The 25734-nt window shown below is 43.0% G+C and overlaps 2 protein-coding genes across 7 annotated transcripts; one reads left to right on the top strand and one right to left on the bottom strand.

The window, feature by feature from the left end:
* Positions 1-3559: 3559 nt before the first annotated feature.
* Positions 3560-18633, top strand: LOC113128333 (calmodulin-regulated spectrin-associated protein 3-like). Of its 6 annotated transcripts, none has more exons than XM_026303583.1 (17): positions 3560-3863; positions 7352-7629; positions 8145-8285; positions 8448-8534; positions 10245-10383; positions 10718-10857; positions 11020-11113; positions 11235-11286; positions 11632-11693; positions 11772-11802; positions 11972-14423; positions 14515-14636; positions 14777-15063; positions 15157-15256; positions 15759-15874; positions 15960-16078; positions 16194-18633. In XM_026303583.1, exons 1-17 carry the CDS (start codon positions 3728-3730, stop codon positions 16524-16526), a joined length of 4689 nt encoding a protein of 1562 aa, XP_026159368.1. In that variant the 5' UTR covers positions 3560-3727; the 3' UTR covers positions 16527-18633. The 6 variants fall into 6 exon arrangements, with proteins under 6 accessions (XP_026159368.1, XP_026159369.1, XP_026159370.1 ...); XM_026303584.1 differs by having other exon boundaries at positions 15762-15874; XM_026303585.1 differs by having other exon boundaries at positions 12074-14423.
* Positions 18634-19433: 800 nt separating this feature from the next.
* soul5l (heme-binding protein soul5, like) lies at positions 19434-24227 on the bottom strand. The gene is made up of 7 exons (XM_026303590.1): positions 24145-24227; positions 23282-23341; positions 22384-22465; positions 22140-22260; positions 21912-22051; positions 21001-21164; positions 19434-20670 (listed from the first exon to the last, which is right to left on the bottom strand). Coding segments are annotated over exons 1-7 (1059 nt in total). The 5' UTR covers positions 24147-24227; the 3' UTR covers positions 19434-20180.
* Positions 24228-25734: the final 1507 nt, after the last annotated feature.

The following is a 25734-nucleotide window of genomic DNA, read 5'->3' on the forward strand; positions in this document are numbered from 1 at the left end:
CAACATGTTGCAGCAGAGAAAAACTAACAAGATATTAAAATGGAAAGAACATTTCTAACTGATGCTCGATTTTGGTTTCCTGTCTCTCGTTCTCGGTAAGTGGCAGTGACGTCATTAAACGCTTTGAATACATGTTATTTCTCTGTGGCCTCTTTGCTGACATGTTTTTGTCTTCCAGTCAAAGTCAAGGTTCTTCCTCTCTGAGTTTTCCATTTACTTTGGATCTTGGACGAACAGATCTCATTATCGCACCGTTTTTGCTTTTAGACACTTTTGCTTCTTTTTTGGGCCCTTTGGCTCATTGTCCTCCTTTGTTTCCTTCGGGTTAACACGTTCTTGAGAGAATTTCATTTGTATCTTCTCTCCTATTTTCCCCAGTCTTCCTCCTTCCCTCTCCTTCTTTCCCACTGAAGCGGTCTGAATCGACTCCTTCCTTATGTTACCAAGAGAGAATCTTTTCTGTGGTACTGGCTCTTTCTTTTCTGTCTGCAAGGAGAATCTCTTCTGGGAATGCTTCTTCTTCAGGTGGTCAAGGTTGAGTTTATTCAGTGACAGAATACTCTTCTTCCTTTGTTTCTTATTAGGTAGCGCCCTCCTCAGTTGACTCAAGGCCTTGGTCAGAGGTGACTTCTTTTTCTTTTGCCAGAAAAAGGTCCTTTTAGAGGAGGAGCCACCCATAGCAGGTTGATCTGCAGGAGGAAGGAAACAAGTGATTTACCTGCTTACGATTCTTTGAGAGGTCAGTTTATAAGGTTTAAAGGTTTTTTTTTTAGGAAGCTGAGTATTTATTTGAGTTATGTGGAATGAATTCCCTCTCAACTTTACAGGTGGCAATTTAAAGTAGTGCAAGTTTAAAATGTTCAGTTTAGCCGTTCTTGAAGAGTAAAATCAATTATTTTCCCATCATCTTAATAGATTACTGAAAATGTTTTAATAGTATCAGAATAAACAAACATTTTTAATACAGGATGAAAAGACTTGAAACACGTTACACTGCTGACAACTAATGACCATAGATGAAGAAAGAGGTTTGTAGAGTCTACATGTGCTCTTGTTTACACAACACACACACACACACAAACCTACATGCACATAAATGTACATATACATACCTTTTTTCTACAGTCAGAGCAGGAGTGTAGTTAATTGGAGTACTCGTAGTGAGCTTGAGTCTAAAAATAAAACCAGGCAGGTTGTTACCTTCATCATAATGTGAGGGCTCAGATCAGATAGTGCTGTCGTCCATCCAACTCTGCAATTGAAGACGCATTGTTTTTTTCGTTTCCGTGAACTACCAAACTGAAAATGGACAAACTGGTTCTGTTACATTCTTAATAGGCGTAGACCAGAACCAGAGCACTACTGTCCTGCAGGTTCTCCAACTAGCCCTGCCCTTCCAGCTTCTGAATGGCTGAACACACCTGATTCAGGTAATCAGCGGTGAGTGGGGGAAGGATACCCGAAAAACAAGCAGGACAGTAAGTGAGTGCTCCAGAACCAAGGTTGGAGACCCCTGTGCCACACAACATTAACAATGGCTCTGTACTGACGAAGTGGTCCAGGATGCACTAAACCGGGGCCCTGACACTGAAGCAGCTGAACTGAAAACAGCCTTAATTCATTTTATTATTCATGCTGTGCTTTTTCTGTCACCTGTCAAAATGATTTCATCTGCACGTGTCATAGCTGTGAACTAGGCCCGTTATAATAGTGTAGATGTTTGACATGTGAAACAACAATGTTTGGGAAATCCAAGGAAAAAGATTCTAAAGTAAAATCTAGAGGCTTTGTTGTCACTATTGGGCCCCGTTGGTGCATTACCATTGCTGAACACAGCACAAAGTTCAAACATATGGGGGTAGTTAGTAGCTCCTGATTTTCAAACTGATTTTCTTTTGTTTCTTGCACTTTAGCAGTTTTTCTTCTGCTTTGACTTCTCCCACAGCAGCTGGGCCCAGCAGCAAGTGGCAGGATCTCACTGACGACGTGGTGTCATAGTCCGGTGAAGGCTGACCAGGAGCTTAGTCACTCATTCATTCGTGTGTTCATTCTTTCACTCATGTTAGATCATCTTCTGTGCAACAGTGTGTTTAGATGGGTATAAAATACCTTTGTGAACTCATAACCGCCCTGCTCCCTCCTCCAGGTCTTGTAGACTGAGTTTCTTGTAGTTGACACATTTTCTTGAGGCATTTCCTGCGGTTTCCTCTCACTTGTATGTTTTGACTTTTTGACTCCGAGCAGCAAATTAGAAGCTTTGATGTTGTGATCAGCACGGTTTTCCTGTTGTCTTGTTTTTGTGACCTGTAGACCTGAACAGGATGTTATAATATACAATAATAACCTATCACTTCAAAAAAAGAGGTTTCACTGTTGGTGCTTGTTTTGTTAACCTCTGAATAGACACTTTGAAAGTTGTGCTGCTGCATGATGTTTATTTTTTCACTTGTGGCTGTGCTGATCTACACAGACAGTATAATACATTTCCTCTGCCGTTACATTTAGTTTCGTAACCTTTGAGTGGATTCTGTCTTGTGCAGACTTCTGTGACATGGCCCCCTCCTGATTCTGTTATAGCTGCAATCTATACCTGAACTTGAGTGTGCTGTTCATGCATTAGTAATAGACACTGTCAACTCTGGAATGAGTTCACTGTGCAGCTGTTGACTTACAGGTAAATCTAAGAAAAATAAATACATGTTCAGACTCAGTATTGTGGTATAGTCCATATTTAGGGATCCTTAGCATAAAGAGGTTTTGTTAACCAGCACTTCAGAGGTTTTGCTTTAGAGGCCTGGACTTCTGGGCCTCCATAGAGCTGCTCTCCATATGCAGGCTACACTCCAGCGGCCTCGTCTAATGTAGGATGTCAATTATTCTGTCAGGTTTGATCGCCATAGATTTACTGAATACCATCAGAGACACACTAAGTGCCCATTATTATACTGTAGAGAAGTGGTCAGTGATGGAAGCACTTTGTATCATTAATCATTTTAGTCACTGACCAAATACAAAGAAAGAAAAAAAAAAACTGTAGGTTATCTGACTGTATGGATTCAAACATCCAGGGAAAACCGATGTGTGAGTTTTTCTGCTGTGTGGATGGTTTGTGATGAAAGTGGAGGTGATTACATTTGAAGATTTCTGTTCAGAGTGTAATCTGTAAACTTCATATTCAGTCCCTTAAGCTTAATTTGTTTCCACAGTTGCGTTCACCGGGTCTTTTGTGGCCTGCAGTCCATGCCTTGCTCAAGTGCACCTCAGTGTGGATGAGGTGGACTAGTATTTCCTGCCGTTTCTGCTCCCAACTGCCCTCAGACGCTGTTGTCGCCATGAATTCTCGTTCAGCAAGTGGCTGTGACAAATATCAAACCTGCTCCTGCTGCTGCTGCTGCTGCGCTTCACAGACACATGAAGGATTTGAAAAGCAAATTTTTCGGGAACATCCCCATTGGTCCACATGTGACGCTTATGGGGGCGTGGAGCCGGTTGGTGACATAAACGAGGTATTTTCTTCCTCATATCTTTTAACTGATGTTGGATTCAGGTCTCAGGTCTAATATCAGCCAACCTTTGTTTAACTTTCTGTCAGCTTCAGCATTTGTTTCAGCTTGTCTGCATCACAGGGTCCTCCTCCTTCTCCCCTCCTCCATCCCGCCTCCTCACATCCTCCCGGTGCGGTGCTGCAGCTGCTGCCTCCGTGTCCTCCGTGCGTCACAGCGCGGCCATGGTGGACTCTCCCAGCGCGATGAAGAAAACCTTCTCGGTGCCGGAGATCGAACCGCTGGACCAGTACGACTTCAACCGGGCCAAGATCTGCGCCAGCGTCCGGTGGCTGCTGTCGAAATCATACGGCTCCGCAGGTAGACTCTGCTGTGCACATCACTGAGGCGCTGCTAGGGTGGGGCGCTTAATAATTTACCCTGCTATATATGGAGCTCGGAGTTGGACGTTTCTGGTTTTATTTGGCGTCCGGGGAACCTCCAGCATCTGTTCCTCTCAACCGCTGCCCTGATGCTTGTAATGAACCTGCTCGGCCCCCCCTCACTGTGCAGCTTTGATGCCGACACCGTATTTTACCATATTACTCAATCAGATTTCCATCCAGTTATTAAGATGAATGTGAGGCTTCCTCAGTGATGCAGGATCTGGGATCTGGGTCTGTCATCTCTGCAGCAGTGACACAAAGCCTTTTGTCAGAACCGCCACATCAGGCCCGTGCACGCGCTCAGCAGCTCAGCAGGAAAGAACAAATGGCTTTAAAGGCTCTAATTGAATAAAAAGATGTGTTTAGTTTATGTAGGTCAGGTCCGCATGATATTTGTGTCAGTGTTACGCGCGCACGTCTCGTGGCAGTATAGTGAAGGTGACACACTACAGGACAATGGAGGGTCTCAGGTGTTATTTGACGCAAATGCATCAAATTAAGTGCGTTAGAATATTTTAGACATTATTTCCAAAATACTGCATGTCAGTAGTGTAGACACATATTTGTCCATGTAAATGCTCTAGAACAGTTTTCAGTGGTCAGTAAATCTGTAGGAATATAGATTGGACTATAAATCACACCTCCCTGAAGCTTAGAAACTGGTTTTGTTGACACTATTGATTCAGCTTGTGGCAGTAATGTGTTGGATGACATCACACTGCAAGGCACCTCTAGTTGGAGCTGCAATCAATAGCTACCTTCATTATGTATCTATCATAACATCTCTAATCTATACATGAAAAAAACTAGCAAAGGGACGGTAGATGTTCCCAGATCATTTTGTCTGCCCAATAATCCAGAACCTCAATATATATTGAATTTAAAACATTTGAGATCCTGACATCATATGATATTTGACATTTTTGTTTCATAATTAACAAAAATGTTTCATTTCTCTTCAGACTTAATTCTGGTCACTGTCTATGCTCTTTCTCCTCGTTTGTCCACCCCGGTCTATTCATAGCAGTGTGGATACCAATGATGTGACACTGGCTGCGTGCACGCTCATGACTAACAGTGATGTCACACTCTAGACTAAAACTGCAATAGTGAGCATGCATTGTCATTAATGTCATGATACTTTTTTGCTGTAGTAATAACTTTAGACAGAATTTCACGTTGCATTTGAGTCCAGTCTGCGAGTCAGTGGGACAGAGGGAGAGATGAGCTGAAAGCCGCTCAGCAGGGAGGCTTCACTGTCTGTCAACTGGAAAAAGCCCAGTGGGGCCTCATAGAATTTTAATGGAAGCCCCGAAGAAAATTGCACTAATAAAACCACATATGGGATTCATTCACCACACATGCTCTCAATGCTGCGCAGATTTATTCTACCTGACACGGCCGAAGAACCACCACTTTAAACCATCACATCGTCAGACACATTTCTTCCTGGTTTCTTATCGTTATTATCACACACTTTAGGACTGTCTAGGACTGTTATGATGCTAGTAAGACGCGTTTACTTTGTCAAGTGGAAGCATGTCAAATCTAAAACACATAGACTACCAAACATGAAATAGACTTAGAATAAATTAGCAGAGAATATACTGATGTAATCCTGACTCATAAAACAGCTTAGATGTTAAAGAGACTGCAACTGACCAAATAACAGGACTAAATTAGAGATGCAAAGACAAATATGCATCTGCTCACAGCAAGATCAGCAGATTATCCAGAGACAGTGTTACTTTTTTTCTGGTAAGACACTTTATAGTTGACGTAAAAAGTTTTGAGATATTAATATAATAGTCATTAGTTGCAGCTCAAAAAATATGTTTGCATGTGTTAGAACGTTGTTGTAAAAGTTATGCAGTGTAAACATGTAATGCAATGTCTTAGCTCCACAGGACTGTTTCTGTTTGTTCCATATTACATTAGTATTGTGTTAACTGGGTTAGCTGGGTCCTGATCTGCAGTCTGGTCTCATGGCCTCCGCTGTGATCAGGACAGAATGACCGCTTTCCATTTCCACCGTTTCCATAGTGATGGCAGTCCTACTTCCTCCTGGTGCCCCAGAGTGTGAAAGACATGGGTTTAACTCCAAAGTGCAACGCTGCAGTGGAGTGTGTATTCAAACTCTTGTTTTTGTAGTAGATTTTCAAATTTATTGCAGGGATTTTTTTCCTCATTGGAGCAGAGACGAGGAGGAGAGGATGGGAGGTAGTTACGTAAGAAAGGCTTAAAAACAGTAGGTCACAGAGACAAAGAAAGACCGAGGAGTTGCAGGCCTCATTAGGAGTCATAGTGGGTGCAAAGAAGTAGAAAGGACATGGTAAAAGCATAGAAAAAAAAGAGGACTGACTGAAAGAGTAATTAGAAGAGATGAAGAGTCTGATATTCCCTACTAGAAGTCCAGTCCAATCTTTAGGATTATCCTGAGCCCCAGTGCAGCCGCCCGGAGGCTGTAGAGTTGGAATATGGGCCAGTCAGGAAAGTGTGTGTTTTCTGTGTGTCTTCTCTGTGTTTCTGAAATGACCCACTTATCATTGGTCTGAGCTTGGTCCATATCAGAGACTTGCCTGACATGCATACACATTCATGTCTGGGTAACCTAGCTGGGCTCTTCATGCAGATGATGGCATTATTCTTTGCAGCAGTCAGATACTGTCACTTACCGTCACTTAGATTCCAATGTGGGGAAATCTCTTCCCTTCTGTCTAGTAGTTATTTCATTTTCCCTTCCACAACAGATAATATGGGGAGGCTGCAGACTCTTGGCAGGGGCCTCTGTGACCTCTACCGCATGGAACAATATGTTGATAAAGCAGTTCTCTGCATCCCCCTCATTCCCTGAGAACAATGGAGGAATGCTGATTCATTTATTCCCATCTGTTATCTCTGCATGAAGGCAAGAAATATCTACACCATCAACTCAATGGTCTTGTGCCTTCTCACATGCAGCTTAGAAGAACTTTTAATAGATGAATGTGTACCTCCCCACAGTAATGAGCGGACTCTGAACTGGCACCATGCACTGAAATATTTATTCTGAGCTCTTGAGTTTGTAGGAAGTTTGTTTCCTTCTGTATATGTTTGTACACAAATTTGTACCAGTTGAAGAGCAGAATATTGGGATGTTGTTGCTATTTATTGAGATAGTTCACAAACATTGTGAGGACTTGGAAATGTTAATGGTAGGGAACTGGGAACCATGCAAAATGTCATCATGATGCATCCAAAAAGCTTTTCACTATAATCTAAACATGTCAACATGCTGGTTCGATGTCGGATTCATTCTCTGGGGGACCATGAATGTCTGGACAAATTTCATTCGGCCTGTACCAACGTAGTGGAGCAACCACAGCCATGTTGCTTTGCTAAAAAGCTCAAACAATAGTTTCTTTCTCTTTCTGTCTCTGTCAGAAAACATTCCTGTGGAATTGCGGGAGCCACTTTATAAGGACCAGTATGAACAAGAGCACCTTAAGCCGGCCGTGTCCAAGCTGCTTCTCTCCCCGGAGATCTACTGCCGAACGCAGGCCCTGCTGGCCCAGGCACACGGGGTACCTCTGCAAGCTTCACAGGAGTCCCCGGCCGACAACACGGCCCTGCTGCAGTTCCTCATGAAGAAAGGTTTCCCTCCAAAGGTCCAGGATGCAGACGTCACTGTGGAGGACCTCAGCAAAGTCCCGATCAAGACAGTACGTGAGACTATGTGCATGTGCTTTACTTTCAGTCTGGATTCACAGTGGTGGAGGAAATACTTACATTTATTGTCACCACAATGCACACTCACTGTTCTTTCCATCTGTTCCTTTGTTGTCCTTTTCAGTGTCATGGTGTTTTTTTGTCTAATGGACCTATTTGACTTTCAAACATCATCAAAACATCTTCAACTCTCCAGTAAATCAAATCTCATTCAAATGTTTTCAGCTGAGGCTGTTTCCATCTGATGCCGCCCTGGTGAAGCACCTTGCTGTGTGGATGTTCTCAAGCAGAAAATTGAAACATTCAAAAGTTCAAAAGTATGAAATGTATTTGAGTACAACTACAAAGCTTCCTAAAATGGAAATACTCAAGTAAATTACTAGCAATACAAAACTGTACTGGACTAATATTTTTGTAAACACACTTTCCAAATCTGAGAATCTTCCTCCTGATCAGTTCTTGTTTATGTTATTGATTAAACTGCCCCTCCTGTCCCTGATTGGTGCAGAAATCCCACCTGGCTCTGATTGACGCCCTCATGTCACTGGCTGCCAAAGAGATGGTGGGCCAGGTGAAGATGGCGGTGGAGGCGGAGCAAATGGGCGTCGGGGCTCCATGGGAAAATGCTCTGCTATTCTGGGTCAACAGGGTGAGAGGACGAACAATGATGCTGCGCTCTGTGTTCACAGTCGTGATTAAAGGGCAGATTCACAGTTTTTTAGTTTAAAACCAAGACAAGACAATGTTCCACTTTTTGCACAGCTTTCTGTTTATATTTTGTTCTTTAACAGTAGTTGTTTTGTGTTTACAGCTGAACCAGAAGTTAAGAGAAAACACAGAAGAAGAGGAGCCTCCAAAGTCTCAGACATGTACAGACCTGCAGCCTGCTCAGGAAACGGTAAGGAGAGCACACTCGCACTCAAATGCATGATGATTTGCCATGAAGCAGTGTTTCACCTACTGTTGTCATGTTGCTGAAGCTTCTAACATCGACCTTGCTCTGCTTCTCTGTTTTTTCCCCTGGTGTGTCTCTGTCATGCCATGCTCTCTGGCAGTGTCAGTCCACCCGTTGGTACTGGAAACTAGTCCCCGTAAGTGTATTCTTCTCCTGTCTATCTTTCTCCCTGAGTCTGTCCATCTGCTATGGCTGACATTATTGTGCCTGCTGGAAATGCCACACATACCTGTCCTGTTATGAAAAGTGTCTTTTTGTATGACAGATATGTCATTGAAGTATCTGCTGGCCCCTTTAACTGACCATTTAAATGCCACTGAAATGTCCTGTAACTGCTTATTGTTGTTAACTGATGATGTTTTGGACACTGAGGGTGTTTCTGACTTACATTCAGTCATCGGTTTCATCTCAAACTGCCCAGATTATCAGAGCTGAGAGGGAGGAGGAGATGTTGGACAGTGGGGAGGGAAGTGAAATGACTTCCTCGCTGTTTATTAAACTTCCTGTGCTCCCTCTGTTTGTTCCCTTCTCCTCGTTTTACTCCTCCTCTCATTGCTCCTCTCTCCCTGAGCAGTGCCATGTGACTTTGTGGTGTGGCGGTTCCCATAATGATCGGCCCCCTTGTCATTTATGCTTGTTTCCCTCTCTCTGCCATCCCCCATCCAGCATGCTATCGCTTTTTGTTTGAAGGAATCGGGGAATAAACCACCAGTGGTAATGTATAACACCTCGCTATTGTCTCGCCCCTCATCCTCCATGTCTCCCATAGCAACACATTGACTGACAGACAGACTGACCAATCGCCACACCTCTCACACGCTGACCAGTGACTGACTGACTGCAAACTAACACCACTCCAACCCTGAGGTTGGATGGATCAGTTAAAACTCATTAGCTTTTTAACACGTTATGAAGCCACGTTAAAGGAGGGATAATAAATCTGGATGTTAATGTTGAACTTGCCGTTTGGTCCTCCTGCAACATGGCTGCACAACACCATTCACCATGTGTTACGGCTGATGCAATTAGACATGCAGCATTTGTCTTGTTTTGGGGTGTATTTTATCTCATGTGCACATTTAAAAAAGCAGATAGAAATTCAGATTTGTTCTGATTATGTACCTTTGAACTAGTTAGAAGTGAAGGGTCACAGTGTCGTCAGTGCCTGTTTCTGCTGCATGGACACCACCAAAAACACCTTCTCATTTTCACTCAAGATCACTGACATTTTTCTAGACATAGTTTCTTTTTAGTTTTATGTCTTTTTGTTTTTTTTTTTGTAAAGCCTTTTCAAGCTTTGCGCTGCAGCCTCTGGTTGGTGTGTATGTGTGTAAATATTAGTTGAGGCATCCCTGGTCTTGTGCTTTGTTTCTGTGGGTTTTCTGCTCTTTACAATTTTCCTGGAGTTTGGCTGGCTTTGCCGTTTGAGTCCGTGGTTTCATTTATTGGCTAAAGAAGGACCAGTTTAGCTGGTTTTGCATTTCTTTTGTCATTGTATATACTGTACGAATAATGTACATCTATTTTCATATATGTATGGTCCTGCTTCTCTTTTCACTTCCCCCATTTGCTATTTCCTACTTGTCTTGGCACACCTCTACCATCTTCTGTCTCTTATTTTCTTCCTCTTCCTTCCCTCTTTTTCTTTGCCAGATACGCTACAGGAAGGACAAAGTGCAATCTAAGCTGACTCCTACTTTCCCTCTGGTTTCTGCGGTCAAAGATCTGTCTAATGGCTGTGCTATAGCTGCTGTGTTGCACTACTACTGCCCCAGCTTGCTGCATCTAGACGGTACACACATGCATAGAAGTTCATGTTAGAAGATTAAATATTTATAATTGGCTGATGTATGTATCCAAGCACTGGAACAGCTTAAGTGATGAGTCCAGCATTTAAAAAAAATATGCAAAAAAAAAGATACGTTATGTTCATTTAGAATCTTGAAACTTTTCCTGTTAATAGATCTGTATAATCATTTCAACATTATATTTTAATTCACAAAACACATTGAACTGAATCATATATTGTATTTTTGATATTTGCTTGGGGACAGAAACTACACATATATGAACATTACACACTCCATACTAATATGTTTATGTATTCTTGCCTCCCCTCCTTCCAGATGTGTGTCTGAAGGACACTATGTCAGTGGCTGACAGTCTCTACAATCTGCAGCTGATCAAGGAGTTTTGTGAGAGCAGTTTACAGAGCTGCTGCCCCCTGGCTGTGGAGGACCTGCTCTACGCTCCCCCAGTTTTGCATGTAAGCATTATTGCCGTTCACATTTTTACAAAGTCCCCCTAAATGTTAGTTAGCAACACTCAAAAAATCACATCTGCTGAATCTGCCTCTGAAATATGACATCATGCACAAGTCTCTCCCCCTTTTGGTAACCTACAGTAATAATGTGCCTTTTTCCTTCAGCTGAACATCATGAGCTTCATAGCTGAGCTGCTGGAGTGGTTTGAGGTTAAGAAGCCTGATTTTGTCCAGCCCATACAACCCATCGACCTCACAGGTGTGTGATATACAGTTTGCCCCTCATGCCTGTAGTATTGTTGCATTGTCTGTTAAAATATTGATGGGTAAATATCATATCGATGATCAGCCTGTGAAATCGTAGAACTTGTGTCTTTCAGATGTCTCAGGGTTTTTGGACTGCACTAGTCCTGTCAGTGCAAACAGCAACAGGTACAGAAACACTGCTTGTGTTCTCTGCTGGTATCATTACGCTGCTTTTTAACAACCACCTGGATTTGTTGCCTAAAATTAAACAGACATTTTTACGTTCGTACTGGCAGTGTAAAGATCCTTTTAGATCTGGCAGATTTGTTAAAAGGTTACCAGGAATTAACTACTGATCCTGAACTACTGCAGCATTTGAATTTAACCCTTACTAAATCATACCAAACGTCTGACACAGTCAAGCCAAGAGGAAGAAAGAAAATGTAGACATAAATGTTTCAATCTTAGAAAGCTGTAACACACTTATGTGAAACATTACATTTGAAATATTTTTGTTTTGTCTGGTTTCAGTGGTTCTCCCTCCTTTATCTTCAAACAACCCTTTGTGCCCATCTCCACTCCAGTGTCACCAGGTAAGAAATGGAGAGAAATGTGTTTCTTTGAAAGGAAACAGACTCTTATGGACTCATTTATATTTTGTTTTATTTCAGAAAACAAAAATTGGACAAAGAAACAAATCAGGTAAATACACTTTCTATAGTAAATGTTGTGTTGCATTCATATTTTAGCTTAAGTTTTTTTAATCTTCTTACTTTGGCTTTTGTGGTTTCTGCTTTTCCATACTTGTCTGGCACAACCCCATCCATTCGTCCATTCGTCCATTCGTCCGTCGTCACCCGCCTCTCTGCAGTCGTCCTCTGTCAGCAGTGACTTTCAGCATCCCATTTGGGCTGGACAGTGATGTTGACATTGTGATGGGAAACCCAATAGATTCTGTGTTTCGCTCTGTCAGCACGGACGGCCTCACCACCGGCATCCCTGCAATGATGTTACCAGTGACTGCAGCAGGAATGACTCGAGTCCCATACAGCCCTCCAGAGGACCTGAGCCATCTGGTCAGTGCTTCAGCCCCATCACAGCGGTCTTCTTGGGGCCCTTATGCCCACACGGCACCACTGGGAGAACTGCCAACCATTGAGGAGGCACTACAGGTGGTCCATACTCCCAGCAGTAAAGATCGGAAGAAGGGAAGGATGGCAGACAAAGGTGGAAGAGGTGCATTGAGTGGAAGACCGGAGCCCAGGTTACGTCCTGAAGGAGCACCTGCTGGTTTCTTCCTGCACTCCCCCGAAGAGGATAATCCCCAACTAAGTAGCTCTGCTCCCTCTCGCTCTGGAGTCCTCTACCGGCCTGTTGGAGGAGAAGTGGGTGATAATAAAAGGCAAGGAGGTGGAGAGAGGAGGGAGAGATCAGGAAGATCCTCTGATATGTCACGTGATGATGACTCTGTACTACGAGATGGCAGTGTCGACTCCTCTGAAGCATCGGATGATACCCCTAGAAATGCCCCTGGTAATATCCGACCCAGTAACGGTTGCCAGGGAAACCACAGCACCAGCAATAGTCCACGAATGACGAGTTTTGCTGAGCGCAGAGACAACAGAAGAAGACACCCCGCTGCTCCGGGAGAGGAGTCTGCCTCTGCTGTTACCCCAACAACTCCAGGAACTCCACATACACCTTCCACTCCAGCAGGGGCATCTAGCTGCCAGGGCAGCCCAGGCCCCCGGGGCCCTGAACCAGGCTCTGAGGCCTGGGAGTTGGGGGCTCGTCTAGAGGAAAAACGCAAAAGCATTGAAGCCCAAAAAAGACGCATTGAAGCCATCTTTGCCAAGCATAGACAGAGGCTTGGAAAAACAGCTTTTCTTCAGCTGAAAAGAGAGCAAGGAGAGGGAGGAGGGGAGGGAGCGGAGGAGGATAATCTCACTCTGGAGGAACGTCTTACACGCATGGAGGAGCAACTGAAACAGGAGGAGGAGAAGGAAGAGGAAGAAAAGGAGAAAGATGGCGACAAGGAGAAGGAGAAACCATCTGCATCCAATCCTCCGCGGCTGGAGAAGCAGGTAACATTCTCTATCGACAGTAAGAAAGACCCAGCAAAAGAGAAAGCAGGTGAAGCTGTCCTGGTGGAGTACAATGAAGTGGTGCAGAAGCTGAGTGATGCTCTACAGTCACTACAGAGGGACATGCAGAAGCTTACAGAGCAGCAACAGCAACTTATGAGCAACCAAAGGCCCAAAAATACACCCAAAACTACTCCAAAATCAACACCTAGAAGTAACACCAAAACACCACCCAGAACTCCCCCTCATACCCCAACAAAGACACCGCCAAGAACCCCAACCAAGACTCCCACACGGAGCACGAGTAAAGCCTGGGTGATTCCTGCTAGTACCAATCCTTCCTCTGCCTCCTCTCCATCACGGCGTTCTCACGTTATTTCCTCTTCCACCTCACCAAAAACTATGATCTCTTCTTCCTGCCCTGCTCCTCGCACTAAGATCCACTCCTCCTCCGCTCCCCGCAGCCCCAAACACCATCCACGTCCACATCATCAGCCACATCCACGGCCTTCTGAACTCAAGTTCCCACCACTTAATCGTGTCCTAACACCAACTCAGAATGTGGACACCCTCCCTCATCTGAGGCGTGTGTCCCCCAGCAAGTGTCAGGTACAGACTACCTCTTCTTTCCGCATAGGTGGACCTCAGACTCCTCAAGAGGCTCCTCAGATCACCCAACAGCCACACCCTGATGAAAGCACCTCGGACACAGGCTCTAGTGAGACACCCACCCAGTTCAGCCTGGAGTTGGAACAGGAGGATGTAGAAGCTGTCGGAGGGTTGCCGGTCTTAATGCAGCCCACACAAGATCGTAAAAGGGCCACTGGTGGCAGCAGCTCTGGTGCTCCTTCAGAGTGCTCATTTGAGAGTGAGACTTTGTCTCTGTCTGCTGCATACAGCACAGGTGAAGGAGGGAGAGGGGCAGATCCAGGGAAGCACTGCAGTCTGATTGAAGTGTCACTGTCATCTCTTGGAGGACCAGAAGGGGGCAGTGATGAACCAACTGACGAAGGACAGGAGTTTTCTTCTGATTCCATGAGCGACCACACAGAATCTGCTGCAGAACCTGCTAGAGAACTCAGCACAGATCCCTTTGATCCAATAGAGCAACTGAATCTGGCCATGGAGGCCAAGGATTTGCCAGAACAGCAAACTCAATCCAAAAAAGAAGAGACTTCAGAACCAAGTGGAGAACAGAATGAGCTGGGAGCCAAAGGAGGAATAGGATTCTTCTTTAAGGTTAGTGCTTGGAGGAGAAGGAGGGGTTTGTTTTATGCAGATGAATTCTGTCAGTCTTTGGGTACATTACCTGGTGCATGTGTGGTTATAGGAGGATGTACATAGTGAGGGGGAGATGGCCCAACGTAAAGCTCTCTTCCTGGAAAGACAGCAGAAGAGAACTGAGGAGTTGAAGAAGAGGAGACAGTGGCATGAGCAAGAAAGGGAAAACAGGTAAAATACCCACATTTAGAAATGTGGCTGGCATAGTTCATAGAGTGCGCTGAATACTGAATAAAACTAAATAAAACTCTACGGTGCTTCACAATTTGTACATGTGCCAACTAACACTGAACCTGGTTCCCTGGTTTCAGGCCAGCATCCATGGACAAGAGAGTGGCCTCTCCCTCCAACACGCCTCCTGCTGGCACTACCTCCCCTTCACCCACACCTCCTGCTACTCCAGCTCGCCGTGGAGATTTCACACGAGGGGAGTACGCACGGCGGCAACAGCTCCGGATCATGGACGACTTGGACAAAGTTCTGCGGCAGAAATCCTCCAATCAAGGACGACCTTCGGCTAAGAAAGCCCGCTCTCGGCCTCGCAGCATGACCAGGGAGGAAACACAGCTGTCTTTGAGTCCAGCCAAGGGAACAACTGGTAAAATCAAACATGAAGAAAAGTAATCAATAAATCAAATATGTGAAGTGTATGATTCACGTGGCTAAACTGTTTTCATTTCTGTTTCTCCAGGCTCTAAGTTGACCAAAGTCTACTCTCATTCGTCCCTCAACCTTGCAGCGACAGATGATCCAGGAAAAGGTGGTAGTGACCCCAATAAGAAACCCCACAGGTACAAAGCTGCACGTCATGTGTTTACCTCTTAGCCACAGTGATTCCATGGTACAGCAGTAAGGAGTTGGTTCGTCAAATTCTTAGTATGATTTTTAGATTTTAAGAATGTTACATGCTAATTGTAAGTAGCTGTGCACATTAAGGCGCTAACATTAGGTAAATGTAATGTGCCAGAATTAATTCTGTGCTAAACTTTGCATGAGCCCTCAATAATACCATGTAAACATGCTATTGAAATGCTAATTATTTTACAGCTAGTTCTGGATGATACTTTGTGTCACGAGGGCATTTAAAATACATGTACTGTTCCTTGAGTTATGCTCATGTAAATTAAATGATTTGTGGTTACAGCCAGTTTTTTAGGTTCTAGCTTTTATACCAAAGAAGATGCTCGTATTGCTTCAGTTTAGCACACAGTTTTTGCAGACCGCATTTGTGTGCTTTGTATCCTCAGTATAGTACATGACTGTGTGTTGGCTCATTGCTTGACTACTTTGCAGCAGCCGTCCTGATTCACCTTCAGGATGTGTGACGCCACGTCGACTGGCCAATCAGAATGGAGATAAAGACTGGGAGAGTGGTTCCAATGGAAACTCACCTGCCCTGGAATACACAGGTATAGTACTACACAGTAAATATCTGTTTTTGGGTACTACTACTCCATTATCAAAAATACTTACCATTGTATTTTGTATCTCCAGGTCCAAAGCTCTTCAAAGAACCAAGCTTCAAGTCCAACAAATTTATCATTCACAATGCTCTGTCTCGCTGTTGCCTGGCTGGGAAGGTCAATGAGACACAAAAAAACAAGATCATTGAGGTAGAGGATTCAGTTTTTACTTAATCACAGTATTTTGTAGTAGATGAAAACTAAAATGTCAATATGATTTTTTGCATTTGTCTTTTCTCTTACTTCCACCATGTACCAACCTCAGGAGATGGAGAAGAGTCCTGCCAATCATTTCCTCATCCTCTTCCGTGATTCCAGCTGCCAGTTCAGGGGCGTTTACACCATGAACCCCGACTCCCAGGAGCTTATACGATTGGCTGGCATGGGCCCACGGACAATTAGCTCCACCCAGGTGGAGTCCATCTACAAATACAGCTCAGACAGGAAGCAGTTTAGTACCATCCCTTCTAAAACCATGGGCATGAGTGTGGATGCTTTCACCATTCCTAGCCATCTTTGGCAAGGAGGAGGAGGCACTGGAGGAGGAGGAGGAAGCAGGAGAGCCAGCATTACTAAGAAGGCAGTTATTTCCAAGTGAGGAGCATTACACAACATCACAGCTACACATGATTAACGAAAACACTATAATCAAATTGTAATTATAGTGAAAACTAGTCAGTCTTGAAATACTGTTATTTATATGCACACAGATCAGCCTTTAGGCGTGCGTACACACACACACACACACACACACACACACACACACACACACACACACACACACACACACACACACACACACACACACACACACACACACACACACACACCTTACCTCTCAGATTTGACTAGAAATACAAAAGGTTAAAGATGTTTTTGTACTCCCCTTTATGTGCATGAAAATTAACAGCACAACTTTAATGGCCTACACAGAAAACAGGCACTAAATCCAGAGGGTAGAGCAAGGTTTTGTAAAATGTTAGGCTAAATGCACAAGGAAGTTACTTTTAAAAAGTCTCATTATTTATACTTTCATTGTTTGAAGTACAAACTCATCCAATGACTTTTCTTTAAGAAGAAAAGTGACATTTATTATGTTTATTGAGAAACACAGACATATGATTACTGTCTAATCCCTTCCTGGCTCTGTGGACTGAAGCCCTGAAGTAGAATGCCAGTTGTTCTACTTTAAGCCAAACAGAGAAAATGCCTTCTCATGTCAGAGTGACTGGCAGGACCTTTATTTTGTACAAATGTAAAGTGTAATTCTACCAATAACTGTCAGCAGGTAGATCACAGCACACTTGCTTTGCAAAATTAGGATAGCCATAAGAGCATGATGAAGAGAGCAGACGCAGCTTTGTGTTTTTTTTTTTTTTTTTAACTGAGTCAAAGATCTGTAAATGTGTCCGTGGTTTTCAGATGAGTACCACAGCATGAATGGTTATTTACTGGATGTGTCCTAAACTTTTTCAGAAAACTAGCACCTTGGAAAATTGTGGTTTGATTTAACTAAATAGGTACACATCGGTGCATCAGATGCCAATTAAAGACAAAACTTTTTTGTGCACTGAACTGGTAGCATATGTGTGGTCCCAGTACTTAAATGGACTGTTGCACTCAGTGAGGGATGGGTTCTGATAGCATGTTCCACGTTGGTAAAATAACTGGATTTGCTAAAGTCTGTGGCATCTTTCCTTCAGCTTATACCTTACATAGTGTGCTTTCATGTTTTCCTTCCATACAAACATTTGCCAAATAAATGGTGATGTATACAAATGTGCCAACAGGCACAGTAGGTGCTGCAGGACTTAATATGGTGGAGCAGCTTTACTTAACTGTTTTCACCCTCCTGTTGTCTTTGGGTCAATTTGACCCATTTTCAAAAGTTAATATGTGGTAAAATATATGTTAATATGTTGGAAACAAGTTCACTAAAAAGGTGAAAGTAAAAAATTGGTGATCATTTTATACCTCATGCTTTATAAGCAGTCAAAACAAAATGGGTAAATTTGACCCGTGAAGACAAAAGGTGTGTCGTATTGTCTTCAAATTTACTACACACCTTTTGTTCTCCCTTTTTAGTCAACTTCTTTCCAACATATGAACATATATTTTACACATCCGTGTCATTTTTAGTTAATTATGTGGAAGAGAACCAAAGTTATCACATTAACTTTGGAAAATGGGTCAAATTGACCCAAAGACAACAGGATGGTTAAGTCAGTGCAGCAGCTGTGAAATACAATATTTAGGTCCTAGCAATATAATTTGTCACAGGACATTTTTGATAACCTGGGGATGAGCAGTTTGCCTCAGTCTGCTTCAGGTACTACACTTCATTGTGTGACATCCAGCAGAGAAACAGCAAATTCACCATCTGCATCATTTACTTAGAGAAATCAGTGATTTTAGTTGGTCTAAGTAAGGATTCTGGGTCGCGGGGGGAGTAGCCTACTTCTAATTGAAAACAAAACAGTTTGTTTTCTTTAACTAAGATGTCTTCATGTTCCAGCAAACAAAACTACCTAAGAAGTTTCTAAAAGGAAGTCAAAATGGTTCAGATTCCATAAGCAGATTTGGAACTGCATTCAGATTTAATGCTATCAAACCCCATCCCTACACTTAAAGTGCACACAATTAAACTGGTGTGTTTCTAACCAGCATTGATGTACGAAATAACAGGATTAAACTCCATTGTTCAAGCTCTCTCGATCTTTCATTCCTGTTCCTCAGTCTTTGTCCTCCCTGACTTGTGTTCAGTTTTTTTCTAGTTTGGTGTTTCACTGACACGACCTGTTCCTCCTCACACTGAATGATCACACTTTGAGAGCAGCGCAGAAGATGCGACACTAGTTGGGGGTTGGCAACAACATTCAGACATTTGGGGTAAATTTGACTGACCTGTCCTGACCAGTAGCTCTCAGCCAGCTTCTTAGAGGAGTCTCAGCAGCACAGTCTCAGTTGGTGGTGGGAAAAGTGGTGCTGTTCACTTTTAGCTCACAATGGAAACCTTAATACTAATATCTGCTGCATCTGTTTGCAGATACGTCTATAAGTCTGCATTAATACATTTCTGGCCTCTTGGGGGCAGCACAACAATTGTAAAAATACAACACCGATATTACCACATAAACTTGTTAACACAAAGTGCCTACCTGGAGCAGGTGCAGGTCCTGGAGCCACCAACAAAGACTGGAGAGAAAAGTGAGGTCGACAACAAGGTCATTTCACAGGACTGGACAAAGTTTAGTGGACAGATTTTCCTCAACAAGCAGGTGAAGGTGAGTTTTTCCTTGATCCCACCACCAGATAAGACCACAGTGAGGAATTTTCAAATCCTACACACAATGACCTGCTTAAACAACTTAAATCAGTCCCAAGGCACCAACAATACAAGTCCAGTAGTTTGTTATGGTTTATTTATTGCACTTTCCTTTTAGCATACAGCTTCTACCTTAGAGACACACAGATAGCTAATGTCATTTAATAACTGATACCTCCTATATAAACATTAGTTTGATCAGCTGATCAGACTTGTGTATGAATCCTCTGCTCTGTGCTCATCCAGGTCATTTTTTTTAAAATTCTGAAACATTTTGATGTAAATTAGAAGAAAAAAAAAAACCAAACAATTCTTGTACATATTAAATTTTTACGCTTTAGTGGGTTTGACTTAACTGTAATTTAAAGACACTACAATATTTACTGCTGTTTTGTTTTGCTTAGCTTTAAACAGGAAACGAACTTGTCAAAATAAAAATTTTGCAATTTAGAAATTTCATCTTAGCATTAGCATTATGTTAAAAATGTACATTGAAGTTGTAATGATTCACCAATTTGTTGTTAGTCTTTCATTTTAAATATCAATTACACACAGATTTCCATTATTAGATACTGAATTAGTTTTTGGGTCAAACCTGTTCTCTGTCTTCAGCAGACGGAATAAATACAATACCCTTAAACTCTAACTAATATATATATATAGATCTTAAGTGATGAGGCTGCTGTGCATTAAAGTGTACAGGCATGTGTTTGCTGATACAGGAAGCTGTAGCTGCAAAGCTGTGATAGAACATATAGTTAAACATTAAGTGCCATAAAGAGGAGTTGGTGAATTCCACAGGAACACAGAGATAAGGAGGAAGAGAACAGCATGTCCATCTATTACACACATTCACTCAACTGTTTCGCTTCTATTTAGATTCCATGTTATACCTGGAATGGCTGCTTAAAGCAAACGTGAAGGCAGTTAATGAGCGGCATCTGGCTCGACCACAGGGTTACTGTCAGCTTGTGTGTCCACAGAGCTGTGGGCTGTGTTGTTCCACAGGGCAGCATCAGGCAGGGGCTCCAGGGATGGACTTCCAGAGGTGGGATCAGAGGAGTTGGTCGTTTGGTCCAACAGGTTGTGGGCGGAGATGGTGGGATGGTCAAACGCAGCTTCAGCAGGCAGGTGGGATGAAGGACTTGGTGGAGCATTAGATGGGGGAAGAGCAGGTGTGCCAGAGGCTGTTTGTGAAGAGGAGTTGACTGTTGTACTCGAGGACAAGTTGGAGGGAGTGAGTGAAAGTGAATCAGAGTGTGTGTGTGGGAGGGGGTCAGAGGGAGAGGCTGTGGGTGAGTCGGTCGGAGTCGGCCTGGGTGTGTGTGCAGGGGTCGGCTCCTGAGGGTCAGTGCAAACCGGCTCGCCGACGGCCACATACCATACCTCATTGTGCCTGTTCAGCAGTTTCAAGGGACTGCGGGCACACAGACACAGACACAGACACAGACACAGACACAGACACAGACACAGACACAGACACAGAGTCAGAATCATGTTCATCATGGAGCTGCTGCCCCACCTAATAATTAAATGTAAAGTTTAGGTTTGTGCACTTGTCATTTAAACTCAGTAGCAACTCTTCAGTGCATTAAGACTGTTTATGTCATTTAGGTGACACCCAAAAGAGTTTAGCAGCCAAATGTTGGAAAACTATGCAGAATAAAAACAATTTGTTGTTTTTCAAATATCAAGTACAAAACCCCAAAAAACAAAGGGGAAAATAAATAGTGGATGTGTGGATTACCTGTCATAGCCGACTCCGTAGTGGTAGCTGTGGTTGTAGGAACCTCGACATCGCTCCAGCTCTTTGGTCAGCATGTGGGCGTGAAACCTAGAAGTGACCGACAGCATCCAGCCCCCATAACTCCTCACGTACACATCCATCTCCGGCATCTCGGTGAAATACAGCTGTGACAGACACAGATGGAACATGAGCAAACAACAAGCACATCACCGTAAACACTGCACAAAGAAAAGTCTGTTCCAAGAAGACGCACTAAAAGAAAGTGAAACTATTAAGATGAGTAGACTGACCCAGTGACTACAGAGAGATGCTGGGATTTTTTAAATTCACTTAAGCTTAGTGAAGACATTTTTGAAAAGTCAACTAAAGGGAAGTATTGGAAGATCAATGTTGCACAGTATTCAAATGACTGTCACAAATGTAATTACATAAAGTACGTAGATTAAATGAAGGTCTTTATGCAGTTCACAAATAATGTTAAAGAAAATGTAGTACAAGCTTTTTGGGATAAATTTTGTAAACAATTAATGGACTTAAAATAAAATAAAATCAATAGGATATGTATGTGTTAATGTTTTTTCTACACTATATAATTAAGTTTTAATTTTGTTGATTCAGTTTTGTTTCTAAGTTTGAGTATTTTATTTCTCTACCAACTCAGATGAATAAAACAACTCTAGGAGACGAAGTAAAGCAGATACCGCACAGCAGCACTGTTTCCATTCTGCAGCACCGGAGCCAGCTGCACTGAACACTGTTTATTGATCATAAAGCAATAATTGATCCAATTACACACAGAGGGTGAGAGCATTTGTCTAGTGAGGCCAGCTCACCATCTCTGTTCACCTTCAGCCTCACCCTGAACCTGAAAGCTCTCTGTCTTCCCTCTTCCCCCATGAGGCTCAGCTCACCTTGTCATTGGTGGGTGTGGGGGGCTTGTCCTGATAGGCTGCCGGCAGCGGGAAGCTGAGCGTGTAGATGGCTGGCTCCCACATTTTAGTCTCTTCTGGGATCTTGACCAGGACAGGGGCGGTCATCTCCATCTGAACACCTGTGCACAGAACGTGCACATTCAGAACGAAAACAAGCAACACAAACACTCTACAGAGGCTGATCTTCCTCTGCAGTTCTGTCCTGACCTCCTTCGTTGGTTCCAGTGATGTACTGGAAAAGTCTCCTGAAGGCCATGGCTGCACCCACTCCCATGAAATAGGCTTCAGCATCTGTTGACACCCAGCGAGTGGGGCTGTAGTGTCGCACCTGAACACACAGGGAGGATGGGAGACCAACTGTGTGAGAAATAAAAGCTTGACAAACATGTAGTGTGTGTGTGTGTGTGTGTGTGTGTGTGTGTGTGTGTGTGTGCGGTTCACTCATACTCACCTCATACTCATCCGTTTTGCAGACTAGCTCATACTCGAGACACTCCTTTGACTCTGTGCAGAAGCTGGTGTTGGTACTTGGTCTACAATATAATGAGAATGGAATTAGTTTTTTTTTTTCTAGCCATATGTTTGTCCACACATACTTCTAACTTTCCTCCAACAAATGTCCTTTTTTATTTCAATGATGGAAACTTTGGATGAAGACAGGGCCTGGTCCTCTAACAACTGAGTGAAGCTTTTTAAAATACTAATACAATCTATTCTAAAACAAAAGACTAAGAGACTACAGTCATGCTAGAAACTCATATGCAAAAGCAGGATTTCACTGAAGTCAGTCAATACATATCACATATTTCTGTCTGGACCAAAGCTGAGAACTGACTAGTGCCATGCCACTAATATGACTAAAACACATGCACTGATTTGGCTTCTCTGACACTTTGTTGGAGGCGGCTCCACAGTCGAGCAGCAGCAACAACAGCTGCAGTAATACCACCTTTGTTTTCAAACGTCCATTTTGTGAAGACCCGAGGTTTCTCTCTGAGGCCAGAGGACACAACAGCTCATTGAAATACAGAGGCATGACAATGCAATGTCTTGTTTGGTGACGGTAACATCTGGTGCCCGACCTCACTGATGGCGGGATGGGCTCAAAATCTCTGCAGCACAGGAGCTGTGATAAGAGCAGATTAATGGTGTCGTGGCTGGAACTTGGGTGTTGAGATGATTGACTCATCACCCCTGTGTCATACTGCTCTGAAGCCATTTAAATTCATCCCAGTGGGGAAATGTTGGACAAAGGAGTGTCCTTCAAATGAATTTGTGATCATTTAATTTAGATTCGGATGTGAAACTGGGTGTCCAGGGAGAAGAACTGACTGCAACAATGAACTTACCCAACACTCCCTTCAGCTGAAACCACTAGGACCAAAATCCCCAAGAGAGAGATGAAAGCCCTGAGGAAGCAGATCACACATTTCAAACCAAGGACAAAACATCCAAACATGAGGAGTGAGGCAGTTAAAGAAAAGGGTGAACATGATGAGAAAAGTTGCTATAACTTTAACAAGCTGTAAAAAAAAAAAATAACCAGGCAAATGCTTTAGGAATCTTCTGACTGTACAGGAACAAATAAAAGAACCACTGGAGTCTTCAGTGGAAAATAAAACAGCTCAGGTTCTGATGAGTTTGGATTTGAGACGTGCGTGTGTGCGCGCCACCCGTGCCAGTCAGAGTGGTGCATTCCGCCGTTTGCTCTGCAGAGATGAAATGGGACACGTTTCCCTGCTATTAGAGCGACGCAAGAGGGGAGGGAGAGATCTGCTGCATCATCAGGCTCCGTCTTTTAAAAAGCAAAGGCGTTTTGAGGTCATGGAGGAGCAGCCATCGTTACATCCTCTGTAACATTCGCCAAAGCGGATTTAAGACCAAGGCAGTTGAGGAGAAATTAGGGTTTTTAAGGATGAATAAAATGCTTCATAAACACAATCGCCAGCCCACTTTCTATCGGTGCTGTCGTTCTGTTTTTCAGCATGTAATAAATGTGAGATGTCAGATTTCCATGAATATAGACGAACAATGACGCATTAAAAAAACTTTTCATGCCGAAGACGCCGCAGAAAAGTCGCTAAAAAAAGACGCATCACTTAGTAAAATAAAAAAATATATATATCATACAATCTTTATTATTATTATTAAGTATCAAATCTACCTGCGTGACATTTAATTGAAGTAGAAATATAGAAGCTCTGATACTCACATTGTCCCGGCCCCGTGTGCGTCCTTTCCACCTGCCAGGGGAGCGCAGGGAGGAGTGTGATGGAGACTGCAGTGTGCTGCACTCTGACGGGAGCCGCTGCATTTACTGCGGACTGCAGCTCACAGGAGGGAGGGGCTGAGCTGGCACCTCCTGCGAAGTACTGAAGTACTGGACCAGCACCGGACAGATGACACGTGCTGCTGCCTTCACCCAGAGCGCACCTCCAGCGCTGCAGCACAGACAAGGAGTCCGGCACTGCCCAACATGGGAGTCTGGCTGCAGCATGTCTGCAGCATGTCTGCACTATAACACCACTCAGCTGTGTTTTCAATTGAAAAACTACTTTAAAGGACAATGTCTGTGTTTTTACTCGGAAAATAAGGGACATTTCTATCGGCTATTTTTAATAATCGTAGATCTTTCGATGTTTTCATGAATCGTATCTATGATTTCAGCACTAACGACTATTTTCATTATGTATTAATTAGAGCCTTTTCTCAGTAAATTAATTGTCAACAGGCCAGTAGGATAATAACCTTCACAAGTTCCCAGAGTTCAAAACGATGTTTTCAAGTCTCATTTCCACTCAAAGATCCAGACCCCAAATTCATCCAGTTCACTAAAACAGGATTTAAAAAACATTTTGTTGACATTTTTTGTAATTCATTAATATTAATTAAAACAGGTCTATCTGGAAACTTGTTTGAACTGTATAATCCAGCACAGGGAACATAAAATGCATTAATGCTGCCAAGCTACAATATTATGGGATAGGCCCTTTAAAACTCCGATAAGAAATAGTGAAAGGTGTAAGGTTAGGAAAGCAGACCTAAGTCAGAGAGTAACACACAAACACTTGGTATCACAGATCTTAAAACAAACAAACAGAAACAAAGGTTGCAGCTGGCCAATATGAAAGTCAGCCAAGCCTCTGTCTTAATGCTAATGTAACTTTGACAAATATCAATGCAAACCTGATGTTCACAGTGACTGACTGCACAGAGGTTTCTTCAATATGCTGAAGTACTTTGCAGAATAATAAGAAAATTGCATGAAAACCAATAGTTTGGATTGGATTGTTGAACCACTGCAATAACCTTAAACACAGAAACACAAATTACAAAATGAGCTGTAGAGGAGGAGCATATGTGTGATTTTCAGGAAACAGACAAACATTTAAAAAGGCTAATGGTTCTTTAAAGCTGTTCAGCACCGTGCCATGAAAAGCACAGTGGAACAATTGTTGCTCAAGGCAAACAGGAGCAGTAAGTGATCAGATGGACAGGGAGGGGAGTTTGTGTTCATCTGTGCTTTGATTACTGACTTTCTCTTACAGGGGCACTCAACAGATTATACAACATCAACATCAGCGAGTGAAGGCAGATGTATAATGTATATTTAGAGATGAGGGCATGTACCAGGCATGAATATAAAAGCTCTTCTGCATTGTTTTTTTTTTTCTGCTTTTCTTTTATAAGTTCTCCTTTATGGAAATGATATATTAAAAATCACTGACGTGTCCTTAAAGACACCTTAGGAAACACAAAATCAAACAGGCTCAAGATATAAACACACAACAGCTTCATCTGA

The sequence above is a fragment of the Mastacembelus armatus genome, chromosome 1 (genome assembly GCF_900324485.2).
Source record: "Mastacembelus armatus chromosome 1, fMasArm1.2, whole genome shotgun sequence".
Classification (NCBI taxonomy): Eukaryota; Metazoa; Chordata; class Actinopteri; order Synbranchiformes; family Mastacembelidae; genus Mastacembelus; species Mastacembelus armatus.